The 19,571-nt window shown below is 34.7% G+C and overlaps 1 protein-coding gene across 4 annotated transcripts in view; it reads left to right on the forward strand.

Annotated features, from left to right (window-relative positions):
• The window catches only part of APOOL (apolipoprotein O like), a 57,050-nt gene extending 42,286 nt beyond the window's left edge, over positions 1 to 14,764 (forward strand). For 3 of the 4 annotated variants that reach the window (XM_019634261.1, XM_019634262.1, XM_019634260.1), the window contains exons 6-9: positions 1,291 to 1,382; positions 7,143 to 7,256; positions 7,463 to 7,580; positions 14,222 to 14,384. In XM_019634261.1, the coding sequence (XP_019489806.1) occupies positions 1,291 to 1,382; positions 7,143 to 7,256; positions 7,463 to 7,580; positions 14,222 to 14,310 (413 nt within the window). In that variant the 3' untranslated portion in view covers positions 14,311 to 14,384. Of the gene's footprint in view, positions 1 to 1,290; positions 1,383 to 7,142; positions 7,257 to 7,462; positions 7,581 to 14,221 lie in introns of all 4 variants that reach the window. The other variant, XM_019634264.1, reaches the window with a different exon arrangement.
• Positions 14,765 to 19,571: the final 4,807 nt, after the last annotated feature.

The raw sequence follows: 19,571 nt of genomic DNA on the forward strand, positions 1-19,571 counted from the left end.
AAAACCTTGGATTGCTAGTAACTTGGTTTGTGAGTGTTCTGCAAGATGAGCAAACATTTCTAATACATTTTAACTTGGTAAAAGAGCAATGTCTTGCAATAAGAGTAGTTTGTTTCCAGAATGAATTATGCTCGCAAACCAAGGTATTACTGTATATATAATTGACATTCAGTATTCAGCTTCAGGTGTACAGTGCTGTGGTCAGGCATCTATACCATCCATGAAGTGGTCTCCCTAATAAGAGAAGTGCCCACCTGATCCCCTATAAAATCTTTACAACATTATTCATTGTATTCCCCAAACTGTGTTTCATACTCCCATGGCTATATTGTGATTACTAATTTGTACTTTCTAACCCTTTTACCTATCCCTACTATTATTTTTAAATGAAGAGTTATAAGAGCTGTTCCAGAGAATAAAAGTACTTGCCCCAATTAGAAATTCCATCATCTAATTGCCCAAATCAGATTTACAGACTCCAGGTACCGAGACAAGCATTTAAGATACATATTGTTTCAAACCAACAGTCTGTTGGAACTAGGCTCTGGATGAGCGTGGTGGGTTTCAAACTTGTACAGAACCTAGGGTTCCATGGAAGTGTTTAGGGTTGGTATGGGAAAAAGGGAAAAGCCATGCAGGTAGGGCTCAATGCTGGGCTTCCCTCTTTAACCAGAGTAGCTTCAAGTTTATAGGTTTCATGTATGAAGTTCCTAGTGAGATTCTATTTGTGAGATTTTTTTGGAAAATGATTTTGCTGTCAAAAAAAGTTTGAAAATGATCCTTAGATGTGTAGTTAAGATACTTTTAGAAGTGAATTAATTATCTCAAATTACTTGCAATTATTACATTATTATTTCTGTATTCTAAATCAATGACATGAAGGAGTACCATTTAAAGTCCTTAGCTAATTAGTTAGTTGGATCTTTCACCTTCCTAAATACTTAAATAAAAAAAAGATGTAAAAGAAAGTCCATTTCAGGTTAACATTGTTTAAGACATGAAAAAAATACATAGTTTTAAAAAAGGAGATCATCAATCCCCTTTGTGTAGGTAATTATCATGGTAGATTGAGAATACTTTTCTTAAATTGGATATGACAATTAAGGGGTATTACTTGAATTGTGATCCTTAAGGACATTTTAGCTACATCTTGATTGATATTATTACCTAAAGAGTAATTTGACATAGGATGATGGCTTAAAAGGGAACAAAGAGAATATTAAAGTTATAAAAGCATCAAGTTTCTTGTAGCATCTGTTAGGAGTTTAATAGTTTGTTTGAATTTCATAGGTTCTAAATTTAAGAAAATTGTTTATCCACTGGGACTGGCCACTTTAGGAGCAACTGTTTGTTACCCAGTTCAGTCAGTAATAATTGCAAAGGTAAGTTCTTTTTTAAATGATGGCTACATTTCAGTATTTGTTTAAACTCTCAGCGTGACCATATTTAAATATCATGCACCACCTGCAACATTTTTCAGAGAAATATAGTTGGTATCAACTCTTATGTTGGCAAAATCACATTAGCATCTCAGCATGCTAAATGTCATTTCTAACTATATGATCATCACAAATAAATAGGATGAATTTGTTTAAATATAATTCAACAATATAAATGCTGGTTTGGGGATTAAACTCAGAGACAATTCATTAGAATTCATGGGGATAAATACCGCTCTATTGTAGAGTGACGTAAAATTCAATTTTTAACAGAAAATTATACGTGCTGGCAGCTGCCAGTTCAGCAGATTAACATAATGCAAGAAACAGCCATTTGATAGATACCCAGACAAGATAACAAAAGCTTCTGAAAGTAAAAAAAAAAAATACACATATACAAACTCAGTTTTGAAGCCATTTGGAACTAAGTAATACTTTCCATGAAAATCCATGTTATAGTTGTTTCATCGTTTCCTTGTGAGCTTACCCACAGATCCATATTCTGCTAATAATTTGAACAGCTTGTATTGGTATTGTATTTTACTTTTAACATGTATTCAGATTGAAGAGAGCTTTGGGATATGCAGTTTTTTCTTCCTTTCCTTCTTCCCTTAATTACTATCATTTAATATTTCTCCCTCGTACTTGAAGCTTTGTGTAGTGTTACCAGAAGGACTTTCTGTACTTATATTATCATCACTACATCTCTTTAATAATTGATGTAGACAAAACTGCCTATTCAGTATTTTAAGAATGTCAAGGATATAGTGCTCTATGTAGTTTGTAATGTAATCAAACTATAAAAGCTTATAGCAAAGGAAAAGAGCATTATGCATTAAATCTAGTTATATTTGAGCTAATTGATGGATAAAATGCTACATTTATTTTTTTAATCTTTGTTAAAATTTACATAGGAATTAGCCACTTCAATTCATATAATGTTAGTGCTGAAAGAAACCTTTGAGCTCATTACATTCAACTTTCTCATTTTCTCATTTACCAGTAAGGAAACTAGCCCAGAGAAGCTTCACAGTAATTGATTAGCCTAGGGTTCAGTTCAGCTTCAGGTGGTGTACTTCCTGTCCATTTCTCTTCCCAGTACATGATGCTACCACTGATTCTTTTTGTTTGTTTGTTTGTTTAGAATAATGTCTTCATGTTTAGAATAATGACTTCATATTTGTTTTTTAGTAAAATTGGTACCTCCTCATCCTTAAATGATTAAAGCATTACAGAAAAGTATAGAACAAAAAAAAAACAATTAACCACCTGATATTCTTCCATTCAGAAAAAAAATCAGTGTTAATATGATAGAATATTGTTTAATTTTACTTTGAAAGAAGGAAAAAAGAAAAGAATTCCTGCTTTCAATAAAAATTTCTATGATAAAAGAGATATTAATATGAGCTCCTAAAAGTTCTTCTATGGTTAATTAATGATTGTTACTTAAATTTCTAGAGTTGAGACCTTTGCTTTTCCTTTAACTGTCATGTAACAATGTCATATGTAACATTTGGTAGAGCCTATTATGTCTGATATATTAGATATATATTTATCATATATTAGATATAAATACATATTTGTATAAGATATAATGGTGTCTGTGTGTGTGTGTGTGTCTGTGTGTGTGTGTGTGTGTGTGTGTGTCTGTGTCTGTTTATATGAGCAAAATATGGTTTCTTAACCTGAGATCCATGAGGGACTTCAGAGAATCTCTGACTCCCATGCCAGAAACTATGAAAAATTGTGTATATATATATATATATATATATATATAAAATAGAATATATAATAGAAACCTTCTAATTTGATATTATCAGGACCAATAGTTAACAAGTAATCAAAAATGTTACAGCAGGGAGTTTTTTAAAAATCTTAAATATATACCCTAAATATTTTATTTCAAATTAAAACAAATGTGTTCATTTTTCTCTCTTTTGAAGTAGGGCTTTTCTATGAGCATGGGTCTCCTAGCTGAATATCCATAGCATCTGTTGTATAGTTACATATCTGTATGTTACATATCTTACATATCTGTAATATGTCTTCTGCTGTTTTCAGTTTAGGTTTTTTTAATAGAGTGAACACTTAAAAACATTTTTTAAATAATATGAGAGTAGAATCCTCTTAGACTTTTATTATTTCTCCTAGCCTTTTACAGTTGTGTTGCCCACTTCTAATAGGACAGCAGTTATTGTTATGTTTTAATTAAAGTTTATTGGGGTGACAATAGTTAGTAAAGTTACATAGGTTTCAAGTGTACAATTCTGTAATACACCATCTATATATCATATTGTATGTTCTTCACAAAGTGTTTAGCTTAATTTTCCTAGACACAACAGTGGTCTTCATACTCATATTTCATCCTATTAAGTTACATTTAAGTTGTTTAATTATAGTAAAACTTGGAAACATAGAGATTTGGAAACAAATACAACTTATTCTTGGTAAGCGTAGAAATCACTTGTGAAAGATAGTACTTGGGCATATTGGAGAGTATCTACTGATGATTAATATTCAGCATTCTATGAACATCTTTATAAATTTTTAAAACATTTTAATTAATCACACATCTCTTAAAAGGATGTCAGGTGAGAGCTCATGTACTGTATGTGTATTTCTCTGAAGGAAAGGGCCCATACGTTTCAAAAGATTCTCTAAGGGGTCTATGATGTAAAAAAGGGTTATGGAACAGTAGTCCAGAAGGTTTTTTGAGAAATAAAAGTCACACTCCAGTTAGTCACCATTTTGGAAATATACTTCGATATGGGATTACTCTTTGCTTTTTCTATTTTTCCTCACAATATTTCCATTTTTAACTTTTGTAAAGAGTAACAAGTAACATGTCTTTGAAAACTATAAAGCATCTAGGAATAAATTCATCAAATAATGTTTTAAGACTTATTTTTTAAAATACTAAACTTTACTAAAGGGCCTTTTTTTTTTAACTTGAATACATTTAGAGGTATATCTTGTTTCTGGATGAAAGGACTCAATACTATACGGTGGCAAGTGTTCCCAAATTTATAAATTTAATTCAGTTCTTACAAAATTCCTGGATTTGGAGGGAATATGACATTCATTCAACTAGTATTTTTTGTCCATCTACCATGTATTGATAACTATACTAAGCTATAGATAGACAGTAAAATAGCCCAAGAGAACAAAAGAGAATGTTCAAAACCAAATATATTGAGTTTGTCTTTATATACATTGTAGGGAAAGGGAAGGGTATGGTAAAGGTGGCATTTTAGATCAGTATGTGAAGAAAGGATGGATTATTCAAGAAATGCGTTGGAATAATCATGTTTTTTTAAAAATACTTAGACCTTTACCAAATATGCTGCAAAAATAAATTCCAAGTGGAATAAAGATCTAATCATAAAATATGCTATAAAAATATTAAAAGAAAAAAAGGGATATTTGTATAATCTTGAGATAGGAAAGGCCTTCTTAAGCAAAACAATCCCGAAGCCATCCAAGAAAAAAAGTATGTATTTTACTACATCAAAATAAATACATTTCTGTTGATCGCAATGTACCATACACAAAGTTAATGGATAAGTGAAAAACTGGGAAAACTATTTGCTACATTTATAACAAAAGACTTAATAATATCTTTCATATATTAAGAGCTCCTATAAATTGATAGGAGAAAGATGAATTGAATGCCCTCTAGGAAAATGAAGAAAGTATATGAACAAGCAATCCACAAAATAAGAAACATAAATGGCCTGATATATGAAACATGCTTAATTTCATCAGCAATCAAACAAATGCAAATTTAAAGGATCATTTAGATACTGGTTGTTAGCCTTTCAATTTGACAAAGATTTAAAAGATTCATAATACTGCTGTTGGTAAATGGGTTAGGAAAACAAATGTATACTCTTGGTGGGAGTGTGAATTGCTGCAGTATATCACTGACTTTCTGGAGGCAATGTGGCAATGTTATCAAAAATTAAAATTTATAAAATCTTTAACCCAGATATTTCACAACTAGGAATTTGACCCAAGGAAACTGCACAAGGGTCTATGGTCCCAGATGTATGTGTAAGGATGCTCATCGAAGCATGCTTGTTATTGCCAAAAAAAGGAAATATCCCATATGCCTATTACAAGGGAATTGGTAAATAAGTCATAATTCCAATATGCCTATCAATAGGGGATTTTTAAAACAAATTATTACATATCTTCTAATAGAATATTAGCTATGCAGCTATTAAGAAGATCTGGTATATAAACTGATAGGGAAACATCTCTGATAATAGTTAAGCTTTTAAAAAAATAAAATCAAATATTTATAGTATGATCTCATTTCTGTTTAAAAAAACTAAGTGTATATGTGTGCGGTTTATTTTAAAATTTAATTTAAAACATAATTGAGATAGTAGTATATAATCTATTCTCTAATCTCCATTTTCAATTCAGTGGTTCATCACGGACTTCTATCCATGTCATTGCATATAGATCTACTTCATCCTTCTTTAGTAGATCTATAAGTATCTACATTCCATTTGTTTTAAAAAGCTATTGTGTGTGTGCATATATAATGGACATAGAAGAGTAAAAATTCAGGAAAAAGTTCTACACATCTATTAACAAAGATTGCACTTGGGAGAGGAAGAGGACTTTATTCTGGTGGATTGATTGATTTTTTTCTTAAGTGTAGGTATATACTTAGCAAAAACAATAAAAATGTTTCTATTTAAGGAAGGAAAACATAGGTTTTTAAAAGTATATGTTTATAGAAAACTCCCCAAAACATCTTTAAAAACAAAAAACTTGAAAAACCAAAACCTATTAAAATTACTTTAACTATAAGGAAGAAAAGGATGGGAAAAGAATAGAAAGAAGAAATCAGAAGATTTTTTCAAACAGAAAGAGATCAATGAAAGTTTAACAGCAGCTTCGGGAATTCAGTGAGCAACCTAGCCTCTGCTTTAGTGTTTGTAGTTCTTTTTTTTTTAGACTGGGCCATCCTGCCACCTGTTGGCCGCTCAGCGGCAGCTCAGCTCAGGTCCGGAATGGAACCCGTGTAGTTCATTTTTTAATTCATGTTTCTACCAAAAAAAAGTATTATTCTCTGTAGAAGTACATTGATGCTTTTTCTTTATGACTGGAAAAAGCACCATAAAAATTTAAGCAAAAGGATTAACTTTGTAGCATCTTGCATTTTCTCAGATAACTCTTTTTATCTCAAACTGTCTTTCCCAACCTCCTATTACATAGACATAGTTTTAAATTCACACTGGGAATGCAAGCTATACATTTTTAAGATTTCATTTTTTTAGAGCAATTTTAGGTCACAACAAAATTGAGGGAAATGTACAGAGATTTCCAGTATACCCCCTGTCCCCACACATGCCCAGTCTCCTCCATTATCATCCCCCACCAGAGTGGTCCATTTGTTAAAATTGATGAACCTACGTTGACACATCATTGGCACCCAAAGTCCACAGTTTACATTCAGACTCAATCTTGGTTTTATACTAATATATATTTTTAGCCTTTTACATGAAGCAAATAATTTTTCATATAAGACTTGGAAAATGGGGCTTTGTGTTACATCACCTAGAAATGTATGTCTTTACTTTTGATTCTGACCTGGGTGTTAATATAAAATACCTGACATAAATTTTTAAATATTTGTTATTTTAACTTTTAAAAATAGGTTTTTGACTCATGTTTTGTTTTAATTAGGTAACTGGGAAAAAGGCATATGCTACAAGCCAGCAAGTTTATGAAGCAGTTAAATCACTGTGGACAAAAAACAACAAAAAAGAGTCACTTCCTGAACCTAAAGAAAAAACTAAGGTAGTGTTTAAGTGGACCAAAACGGTGGGCATTGAGTTTTGTTTGGGTGGGTGTTGGCTTGTAATGGGAGTCCTGGACAGAGGTCAAGGATAGAGTGAATATAGATGAAGGAATATACTACCTTTGCATGCTACAATTTTATAAGCTATTTTATTCTTTTAGTGAAATGGTTTACTTATGAAGGAAAAAATCTTTTTGGTAAACAGCTAGGAAGCTCTGCTGAAATAGAAATACCTGCAAAAACAACTCACGACCTGAAACACCCAGTGGCTTTGCCAACAGAACTCAGCTCTGAAAAAAAGACCAAATCAGAATCCACCTCAGGTTTGTTTGCATAGTTCAGTTTTGTTTTCATTCTTTTCTTAGATAATTTTATAATATTATAATTACTAGTTTGAACTATGAGTTCTCTTCTTAACTGTTTTGTCTTTTCATATCTGTCTGTATATCTTTTTAGGTCACGAGGTACTCAGGTACCTGGGACTTTTTCTAATTGCGACATAGTTTATAATAGACATCTTTGCATGTGGGGTATAGAGAAGCACTCAGGTTGGGTGAATGAAGCATTTAATACCGCTTCATAAATGTGAGTTTTTTAATCAGGTGGAGAAAAAGGTGCCTTTCCGAATATATACAGGCTATTCTTTCAATGTACAGGCTATAAATATGAATCACATCTGCATAGAAGAATATCAGCTTCCCATTTCTTGTGCTGTCAGTCTTAGCTTCCACTGTCAGTTTTATTTAGTTTAGATACCAGGAGAACTTTCAACATCAAATAGTAAGAATAGCACCAATTATAATACTAGTAATTTTGCTAGTATTAGATACTGGAAATTAATACTTTGTGGGACCAAATAGTGGAAATTATACTTTCTGGGCAAATACTACAATGGTTTTACTATGATCAAAAAGAAGATAATAGAGTGTTTAATACTATTTTAGTATGTATTCACATAAACTCTAGTCACTGGCTCCATGGATTTGTCTGTCTCTACAATGACAATGGTATTACCCATTAAGTTTTCTTATTGCAAAGGAAATAGGACCAACTCAGAGGTAAAGAATTAGGACATAATGATACTATTTCATTATCAGGTGCCCCTTATTGAGCGCCTTCTCTGTGGTGCAAAGAGCTGTAAACATGTTATTCAGTCCTCACCCAAAGAGCAAAGCAAAGCAAAACAAAACAGAAATAACCTCTGGTGTATATGTAATTATAATCATTTTATGATGAAGAGGTGGAGACTCAGGGAACTTAAGTAACTTGCCCAAGATTATACAGCTTATGAGTAGCAGAATTGTGTTTATAGACTAGATCTTCCTGACACCAAAGTCCAAGCCCTTTCTGTTGTGTATAGATTATCTAATTTAAAACCAGAGCTTAGTCTCTAATTTCAGCCTCCTCCTCTCTCACTAATCATTATAAAAGCTGTCACTGAGTACCAAACCTGATTTGAGTTTTACTCTTTTCCTCGGTCACCTCTCCTTTTTAATAAAGATAAGTTACACAGTTTTTACACTCTGCCTAATCCATAGTTGACCACATTGTCCAACAAGTATATAATATATCCAGTCATTTTTCCAAATGCCTGTCAATTCCAGAGTATCTTAGTGGAAATGAAATACATTACAGCTTAACAGTGGGACCAAAGCATCCCTAGCCAATGTCTTTTCTTCACATATCTGGGTTCTGGAACCCTGTACCTGCCTGTCATGGGTAATGTGGTATGAAAAGCATTCTAAGGAGACATGTAGAGAAGAGAGATATGTATGCTAGTACTATTCATCCTTATAGATCATTCAGAGTTGATTATACAGTAGACCTTTGGGATTCATCATTTCTACCATTCTGTATTTCACATGCAGTCCCAGGGGTCCAAACATGAGAAACAGTAGTGATTATGAGCACAGATTTTGGAATAAGACCTGGATCTGAATCCTATTATAGATCCAACTTATACTAGTTCTATTACCTGTGGCAAGTTATCTAATACCTCAAGCCCGTCTCCTCATCCATAAAATGGGGGTGATATTAGTGTTTTTCTCACATAGTTGTGTGGATGAAATGCAATATTGCATGTAAATTACAATGTCAGGCACATACTAAGTTCTCAATGAATATTAGAAGGTATTATTATTATTTGCCTAGAGAAATTAGCCATTCTGCCAATAAACAAATTTATTTTCATTGAGCGCAATTTGGGAGCATATTACTTAGCTAGGGAGACTAGCCATGGCCACCAGTTATCACTATACAGGATAGATTGAGTGAACTGTCAAACTACATATCATGGCTCTGAATATGAGTTTGGTTGTTCTTTATCACCCATATACATTTATGGTGAAAATTATGTACTTTGGAAATCGCAAATTTAGAAATTTGGTGACATGGACCTCTTTAAAATCTGATGAAAGCAGGGTGAAATCTCAGTCTCACAGGATTAATGCCCCTCTAAAGCAGAGATTGGCAAACTCTGGCCCTTGCACCAAACCTGGCTCACCACCTGTTTTCGTACATTCCACAAGGCAAGAATAATTTCTACATGACTTAAATGGTTGAAAAAAATCAAAAGAAAAATATTCTGTGACAAGTAGAAATTATATGAAATTCAAATCTCAGTTTCCATAAATGAAGTCTTATTAGAACACAGCCACACTTGTTCATTTGTGAATCTTTGGCTGTTTTCACAGTACAATGGCAGAGGTGAGTAGCTGCAATGGAGATCTTATGGTTTACAAAGTCAAAAATATTTACTCCTTAACCCTTTGCAGAAAAAGTTTGCTGATTCCTGTTTTAGAGTGACGAGGTGTGCCATGCATGCGTGACTTATCTCATCTCCCCCTCATAATATTTGCCAGGTTTCTTATGGATCAGGAGACTAAATAGCCAATCTCAAAACCTCTGAAGGGCAACACTGAATTCCCTACAGCCTTGTAATGTGAGGGAGACAGAAACTCTCCAGACTCTCAATCAGAAGCTTGGGAGTGCCATACCTGAAGAACAGGGAGGAACCAGAGGTTGACAATGCTTTCTAAAACTGCAACTCAGCTCAATGCCTGATTGGCTTGAGATAAGCACTTTACCCTTCCTAAAAGAGGAAAAGGGTTCCAGCTCTCCTAGAAGATACCATGTGGAGCTTCCACAGTTCTTTTAGACAGTGTCTACCATACAAACAAACAAAATACTAGTCATGCAAAGAGTCAGGAAAATGTGACTGACAATCAAAAGAGGAAAAAACAAAACAGACCCACAGGTGATCTAAATATTGAAGTTAACAGAAAAGGACTTTAAAGTAACTATGATTAATATCTTAAATAGAAAACATGAACAAAATGGATGAAAAGATGGAGAATTTCTCAGAAAATTGGAATCTATTAAAAATCAAGTGCATATTCTAGAAGTGAAAAATATAGTACCTGAAATTAAGAACTCATTGGATGGGTTTAACAGCAGACTGTATATACAAGAGAGGACAGAAACAAATAACTCATAAAGGTCAACAGAAAATAGCCAAACTGAACCACAGAGAAAAAAGAATAGAAAGAATAAAGTGTGAGAAAGTACTTTGCAGTAACTAGTATCTTTAAGTGTTTCAAATACGGAGAAGGTGAATGCTGGATATCATCCCAACTTTATACAAAAGAAACAAAAGTAGAATTTCTACAATTTTAACCTCATTCAGCAATTTATTACTGATATGTGTCCCATTTTTTGTAACTAACTTGCTTGAAATATAAAGGAGATAATGTGTGAACTAAATTATCAGTGAACAGATATCACCTAATGGCTATTTGAGACAATAATTCATTGCTGTTTTATAAATTTGAACTTCTTTATTCCTTATAATTACTAGGGGATTATAATGATTAGGGGATTGAGATTCAAGAGGAGTTTTATGATGGCTAATCTTTTGGGAGTATAGAGAGCCCTTGATCAGATCAAGGGATGAAGAAATTCTAAGAAGAAAGATATACTCTTTTAATTACTCAGAAAAGCATGAGATGAATCTTTTAAAAAAGGCAGAAATCAAATGACCTAGGCTAATCACAATTACTTGTTTCTTTTCTTCTAAAATTCACTCTTCCTAAGAATCATAAATCTCAATCTCCAGTGGTGAGGCCTCTAAGCAGGTAATTATAGGGAAAGATCTATTGGGAATTCTCCATGAATATTCCTCTACTTAATGTCTGGCATAAGCTATGGGGATAAATTAAATATTTGAAGCCTTTCAACAAATTTTGAGAAGTGGAGATCTAAAGGAAAAGGGACCTTTCAAATTTGGGTGAGCTGAATCTTTGACCAGACTTTGGACAAGAATTTAAGGAAATGAGTAGAAGTGTTAGAGAACTTAGTCAATTGATGGACATCATTAAACAAATTAGATACATTCAGACTTATATAAAATAATTATCACATGCTTAACTATAGTATGTCTGATAAAACTATTTTGTGGTACACGTTTCACTTGTACTGAACAAAGACTGCTACCAGGTGGCAGTAAAGATACACTTGAGAAAGGAACAGGCAGAACCACTCAGTTTCTTAACCTTTTTTGTGTGCTATGGACCTTTTCTCAGAATAATGTTTTTAAATGCATAAAATAAAATACAGTGATTTATGAGCCTCTTTAAATGTATTAAACAATAATATCTAGCAAAATATCTAATAAAGTCCATAATTTTGAAGTAGTAGTAACTTTTAATATTTCAAGATAACGACAATTCCAGTGTGATATGAAAATATCTGTGATTTCTATTAGTGACAGAATCTGAGGTACTGTTAATATTATTGTGGTTTGTTGCCGACATTCATAATTGAAGAAAATGTTCATTTTTAGCCAGAGGTTAATGAAAATAAAGACAAATTTTCCACATCCAAGTTCATAGATCACATGAATTTTATCGACAGACCCCCTAAGGTTAAGAGTCTGTGTCCTATAGAAAACTGTGTTAGTGTCCTGGATAGTGATTACTAGTGATCGTTTTTAATATATTGTTGTTGTTTTTAATATATTTGATGGTGAAATTACATATAGGTATGTAACACTTTATAAAATAGAAAATATTTCTACAAAGATATGTGTAAAATAAATCATTGTATGTAAATCTATTTGTCCTCTTTGTTTTCATCATAAAACTAGAAATTAAATTTCTCTATGGAAAAAAAGGTGTGTCTCCCAAAATGTAATGAAACCATTTTAAAATGAATCAGATTTTGTAAAACATTGGAAATAAAAACAAATTTCTGGAAAATATGTTTTATGTCTTAAAGTAAATATAAAAATAGTTTCTTGCCTACTTACTATGCACAGGGTATTATATGTAGAACTTTGTGCACATTATTTTATTGAATATTAAAAGCAATTGTATGACATTGTTACTTTTCTAATTCCCATTTTACAGAAGAACTAGGGTTGTTGTGTTGGGGGTCAGATAAATCTGAATTCAGTCCTGGCTCTACCACTTATCAACTGAGTGACATTGGTCAACTTTCTTAACCTCTCTAAATGAAAACTTTTTTATCTGTAAAACAAGGATAATATAAAAATATCGTGTATCTCATGGTGGTATTGCAAGATAATGCATGAAAATAACATAGCATCTTGCCTGGCACACAGTCAAGCTTATCAGCATCACTGTTGATCCACACATTGCCAAATCCAGGGATCTATTCTCAATCTCCATCTTACGAAGTCCATTAGTAACTTTTAACACAAATGAGTACTTCCTCCTCCTTGAAACATTCTCTTCACTTGGCCTATTGGACACAACTTGCTCTTGGTTCTCTTCACTGATTAGCTGTTCCTTTTCAGTCTCCTCTGCTACATTCTCCTAATCTTAACTTCAAAAAGTTGGAGTATCCAAAGGGCTCATTCCTTAGACCTCTTCTCTGACGCACTAGATGATTTTATAAGTCCCATAGATTTAAATGCCATATACAGGCTAGGACTGTAAAATTTATAAACCAGCCCAGACCTCTCCTGAACTCTACAGATTCACATTTCTAGCTGCTTACTCAACATTTGTGCTCAGATGTTTATTTAGCCATTTAAATTTAACAGCCAAAAGTTAACACTTGATTTGCCTTCCCCCAAACATGCTTCTCCCACATTTTCCCCTACCATAGTAAATGTCAACTCCATTCTTGAAGTTTCTCAAGTTAAAGAGTTTCTCAGACAACATATTTAGTCCATTTAGGAAATCTGTCCATTCTACCTTCAGAAGTTATCCATATTCCAGTCCCTTTTCACCACCTCTATTGCTACTGCCCTAATGAAAGCCATCAGCCATCTTTCTCCTGGAGTAGTGCAGTAGCTTTCTGGTTACCCTGCTTTCAGACCTGTTCCCCTATAGTCTCTTCTCCACATAGCCAAAAGTGATCTTTACAAAAACAGATCACGTCACTCTACTCAAAGCTGCCCAGTATTCCTCATTTCACTTAAATTAAAAAGAGAAAAACCTTACTATGGCCCTTTGTGGCCTAGCACTCCATTGTTTTCTGATCATGTCTCTTATCACTCTCACTACACCCACCATCACCACATCTTACCTACTCTGTCTAGCTGTATTGCCCATTTTATGTTTCTTCAAACATCCCTCAGCTCCATTATACTTGCTTGCTTCTCCTCCTATAACGCATTTCCCTCAGAGATCTACAGGGCTCACACCCTTACCTCCTTCAGTTCTTTGCTCAAATACTTTTCTAGAAGGCTTTCCTGGTCACCCTATTTAAATTTGCAAACTACCCCAGTACTTCATATGCTCCTCCCTGTTTTATTTTTCTGTGTAGCGCTTACCACCATCTGATATATCTTTAATTTATTGTGTGTCTCACCCGACTTCAAGATGAAGTCTGTGCTAGCAGAGATTTTTATCTGCTATTTTTATTCCTGTATTTCCAGTACCAAAAATACATTTGTTAAATGAGTGACTATTTTTTTTTCATTTTAATACTTTATCAGGTGCTACACAGTTTATGCCTGACCCCAAGCTCATGGATCACGGGCAGTCCCATCCAGAAGATGTAGATATGTACAGCACGAGAAGCTGAAATAGTCTGCATAGAGTACTACAAGATGTGTGACGTTGCAAATGGTGATGAAAAGAATCATGTAATGGGTAACTCTGTTGCATAGAGTATAACTTAAAGCAAGTTTTTCCCTTAATCTTCTAATGTATAGTTTGACCAATGACATAAGTGATTAAATCATGGTGAATATAATCCAAAGAATATCAAATGATTGGTGAAGAGGCAGAGGTAGTAGTATTGGGATACACTTGGTGCTTTTTAAGGGTGTTATTAAAAATATATATGAACATTTATGAGATTAAAATCTGAAAAAATATGTATGTGTATATATATAAATACTTATGCACATATATATTTGCTTTAGCTTTTTGTAATTAATATCAGCTAAAAAGAATGGTGTGTAGAAGGATGTGTTCCCTACTACCCTCCTTTTTTCATTTCCAGAGCTGTAATAAAATATTCATATTTTATGACACTTGGCGCTTGGCTTTGTCTCTGTTTTATTAATGTTAACTCCTTTTAAATGTCCCAAAACACCTCTAACTATTTAAGGGGACCATATGCTCCATGAGACCTCCAATGCTGCTTAGCAGAAAACTGCTTTTTCCTAGGTGGTTTCCTGTTTTGTTCCCCAAGAGAGGTATTACAGACCTTTTATTCTCAAGCCTCCTATACCTGCCAAAGATGACGGTGTCTTCTATTGCATAGAGAAAAAAAATAAGTTATTAGACATGACTGTTCTCAACTTCTTCCTATCTGCTTTCAAGACTTACCTCTTTTCAGCCATGCCATCCCCCTTTCCTAAAGTTAATGCTTCTATTTGAGTTCCTGATTTCATTCTTTCCCATATTGTCCAATACTATATTATATCCAGTTTACTCTTCAGTCTTAGGTATCTCTTTTCACTCATTGCTTTTCCTCAACCTCTAAATAGCTTCTGATCTTCTTTATCCAAAAACAACAGTAACAAAAACCTTCCCCTATCCCTGCCTCTTCCTCTTGAGCTATCTTTTCTTTCTTCTTCCTATGATTGTCATACTTCATAAAAAGTAATTAATGTCACTTTCTTCCTCCCTTTCAATTCCTAACTTGTGACACCCTGGCCTTTATACCTATTTGAATTTTCTGTAATTATTGACTCTTGACCACTCCCTTCTTGAAACACACTCCTCCCTTTGCTTTCTGTTATTCCTGCTTCTCTTGTTATTCTTCATTCTTCTCTTGTTCTAAATCCCTTAAATGCTGAGGCTCCTCAGGTTACATTCCTAGTCTTCTTTTCTCATTCTATATGCCCTCCCATTTTCATTCAACATACTTCAGTTTTCAGACACTGTTTATGTCCTTATTACTTATGTCCAGCTCCCATATTTCTCCAGAGCTCTAGACCTATCTTTCTTATTTATTAGTTGTATCCATCTTATACCCCATAGATATCCCCAATGTCAATATGCCTAAAACCAAATTGTCTCTACCTTTCGCTCCTTATTTCTGTGTTTCTCAAATATATTCTACCTTCTTTAATCCTTGCTCCTGTTGAAGTCTTCATCACCACTTTCCTGGATTATTACAGTAGCCTGGTTAGTCTGCCTACCATCAGTCTTGCTTTTTGTTACTTCAGAATGTGTTCTGCTTGTAAGTAACAGTAAAGCAGTTAACAGTAGCTTAAATAAATAAGTAAGAATATGTAAAGTCTGGAATTAGGCAGTGCAGGGTTAGCATAGTGGCTCATTGGTGCCATCAGTGACCCAGACTTTTTCCAATCTGGCCTTTAACATGTTGATTTGTCACCTCATGTTCACAAAATGGCTGCTGTAACTCTGGGTAATACATATTCAAAGTAGGAAGAGGGGTTAGGACAAACTCTGTACCAGCTGCTTCTGACACTCATTTATCAGAAAAGTAAATGCTTTTTTAGAACCCTTCTCAGAAGATTTCTGTCTATGTCTTGACCAGAGCTTGTCATATAGCCACACTTAGCTCAAGGAAGATTGGCAAACCATGTTTTTCTATGGTGAGGAAGGAAAAAAGTAAGGGAATTGGAATGGGTATTGAGTTTGAGCTAACATACAGTATCTGCTACCCTATTGTTCTAACCCATGTGTCATATTATTATGACATACTTGTCTTTCTAGCAACTGTTATGGATAGTTGTCTTTCTGAATCTTCAGTGGCTTAACATTGCCTACATAATCAAATCAAGACTCCTTAGTATGACATACAAGGTCCTTCCTATATGATACTATCTCAACTGTCTTCCCTTTCCCTACCACCTTACGGCCAATGTATGTTGTATTGTTATCTATAACATACCAGATGCTTCTTGAACATGCTTTGCTCATTAATGTGCCTTTTTCTCTGCCTACACTGGGGTCTTAGAATTGTTTTCTGTCTGATCATCCTGCTCCATATTCCAACTTCCTCATCCTTCAAACCCAATTCCAGTGTCACTGTTTTCATTTCTCCAAGGTAGGATTTAGATGCTCTCTCTTCTACATCCCATGCACTTGCTACTTATAGCTCTGATAGCCCATACAATTTATTATAAAACTAAAACTAGTTTAGTATTTTTTCACAGACAAGGCTTCTTGTGGGTATGACGGAATCATCTTTGTGTAGCTTTGATGCCCATGTACACCTGGTACATAGCAGGAACTCACATATTCTACCATGCAGGTTGTAACACAGGATACAAAAATAACTATAATTCTATCAAAGTGCTTATATTCTTCTAGAAAAGATAGAAACATACAAATACAGTGATATATTTAGTATCTATCTTAAGTACACATATTTATAGATGCTCAGAGATGGAATGTATCTGGGATGAAGTCAAGCGTGGGGTTGTGGGGACAGTTTTCCCACAATGAGGCCGACAATGAAAAGAAGTACACAGAGACGTGATCGGGCAAAGACCCCGAGGGTTGTTCGCACCTTCCGTTTATTGAGGGAAACAGACAAAGCCCTTTGTTGGATCTGTATCATAAGCGGGTGATAAACGGGTGTGGGGGGTAAGCAATCAGTACATAGGGAGCTTCCTGGTTCCGTCCTGAGCCTGCCCACTCAATCTCTACTTATCTGGCCCTACACGTGCTGTTCCTTTCCTATGTCATGCCTTGAGTCGTTGCCAACCGCCTTCTGCCGACATGCACCCAAGTTGCCCTCCTGCTGTGACCTTTCAGAGTGGGGGCCTTACAATATGTAATCTTGTGCTGTGTCCCTACATTTCCCCCTTTTTGTCATTCTAAAATTATCAGCGGTGAGGATGTCAGGAAAGAAGGAGGGGTAGCAGCTGGAGCACGTGAAGGGATAATTACTTGGGCTTGACAGGATCGGAGGACATGGAATTGGTGTGGATAACGGAGAGCGTGGCTAGGAAGAGGCTCTCAGGTGTCTTGTGAGTCATCATAGTCTGGAGAATCTTTTCTGCTTGTTGTGTGGTCTTCTTCATGCTGCCCTAGGGGTCTGGATTCTGTGGATACATAAACAAAGCCTCACCCCCAAGTTACAAGTGGGAGGTTGCCCCATTCTCATGAATGCTTTTCCGAACCTCTGAACATATGGAAAGGAATGGGTTCATGAATTCTTTGCTGGGCATTGTTAAATATGACAGGAAAAGCAATTGGGGAGTCTAGCTGCCATGCATTTTATTATTATTATTATTATTATTATTTTCAGGTGTACAGAACAATGCAATAGTTATCCTTTTCACCCCTCACAAAGTAGCAACCCCCCCATCCACTGCCCTCCCACCCCCAATGTCATACTTATCTATTACAATTCCATTGACTCCATTCCCACACTCTACTCCACATCCTGTGACTATATGTATATATAATTATAGTTGACATACATTATGATTTAACATCAGCTTCAGAAATACAGTGCGGTGGTCAGGCCTCTACACCGACTATGAAGTGGTCTCCTTAACAAGACATGAGTCCAACTGGCCCCCTAAAAAATATTTACAACTTTATTGATTATATTCCCCAGACTGTCTTTTCTATCCCTGAGGCCATATTGTAGTTACCAATTAGTAGTGTCTCGTCTCTTCCGCTTCTCCTTCATCCCCACTCCCTCCAAACTAGTAACCCTCAGTTTTTCCTGTGTCTCTGAGACTATTTCTGTTTACATTTCTCATTTATTCAGTTTTTTAGAATCCGCGTATAAGTGAGATCATATGGTATTTGTCTTTCTCTGACTGACTTATTTCACTTAGCATAATGTTCTCTAGTTCAATCCATATTGTTGCAAATGGTACTATTTCCTTCTTCTTTATAGCTGAGTAATACTCCATTGTGTAAATGTACCATGGTTTCTTAACCCAGTCGTCTACCGATGGGCATTTCGGTTGTTTCCAAGTCTTAGCTATTGTGAATAGCACCACAATGAACATAGGGGTGCATATATTTTTTCGGATTAATGTCTTGCGTTTTTTTGGATAAATACCTAGGAGTGAAATTGCTGGGTCATAAAGTAGTTCAATTTCCAGTTTTTTGAGATACCTCCATACTGATTTCCATAATGGCTGCACCAGCCTGCAGTCCCACCAACAGTGCACCAGGGTTCCCTTTTCTCCACAGCCTCGCCAGCATTTGTTGTTTGTTGATTTACTGATGATAGCCATTCTGACCGGGGTAAGGTGGTATCTCATTGTGGTTTTTATTTGCATTTCCCTAATGATTAGTGACGTTGAACATGTTTTCATATGCCTGTTGGCCATCTGTATGTCCTCTTTGGAGAAATGTCTCTTCATATCCTCTGCCCATTTTTTAATTGGGTTGTTTGTTTTTTTGGTGTTGAATTGCATGAGCGTTTTATATATTTTGGATATTAACCCCTTATCAGATATCTCGTTGACAAATATCTTCTCCCATTTAGTACGCTTCCTTTTTGTTTTATTGATGGTTTCTTTTGTTGTGAAAAAGCTTTTAAGTTTGATGTAGTCCCATATGTTCATTTTTTCTTTTACTTCCCTAGCCCGCAGGGATATATCAGTAAAAATATTGCTCAGGGTAATGTCTGCAAATTTAGACCCTATATTTTCTTCTATGAGTTTTATGGTCTCAGGTCTTATGTTTAAGTCTTTAATCCATTTTGAATTTTTTCTTGTATATGGAGTAAGGAGGTGGTCCAGTTTCACTTTTTTTCATGTGTCAGTCCAGTTTTCCCAGCACCATTTATTAAATAGACTATCTTTACCCCAATGTAAATTCTTGCTTCCCTTGTCATAGACTAACTGCCCGTATATGCCTGGGTTTAATTCTGGGCTCTCTATTCTGTTC

This window comes from Hipposideros armiger, unplaced genomic scaffold (assembly GCF_001890085.2).
Source record: "Hipposideros armiger isolate ML-2016 unplaced genomic scaffold, ASM189008v1 scaffold_1561, whole genome shotgun sequence".
NCBI classification, from domain to species: Eukaryota; Metazoa; Chordata; class Mammalia; order Chiroptera; family Hipposideridae; genus Hipposideros; species Hipposideros armiger.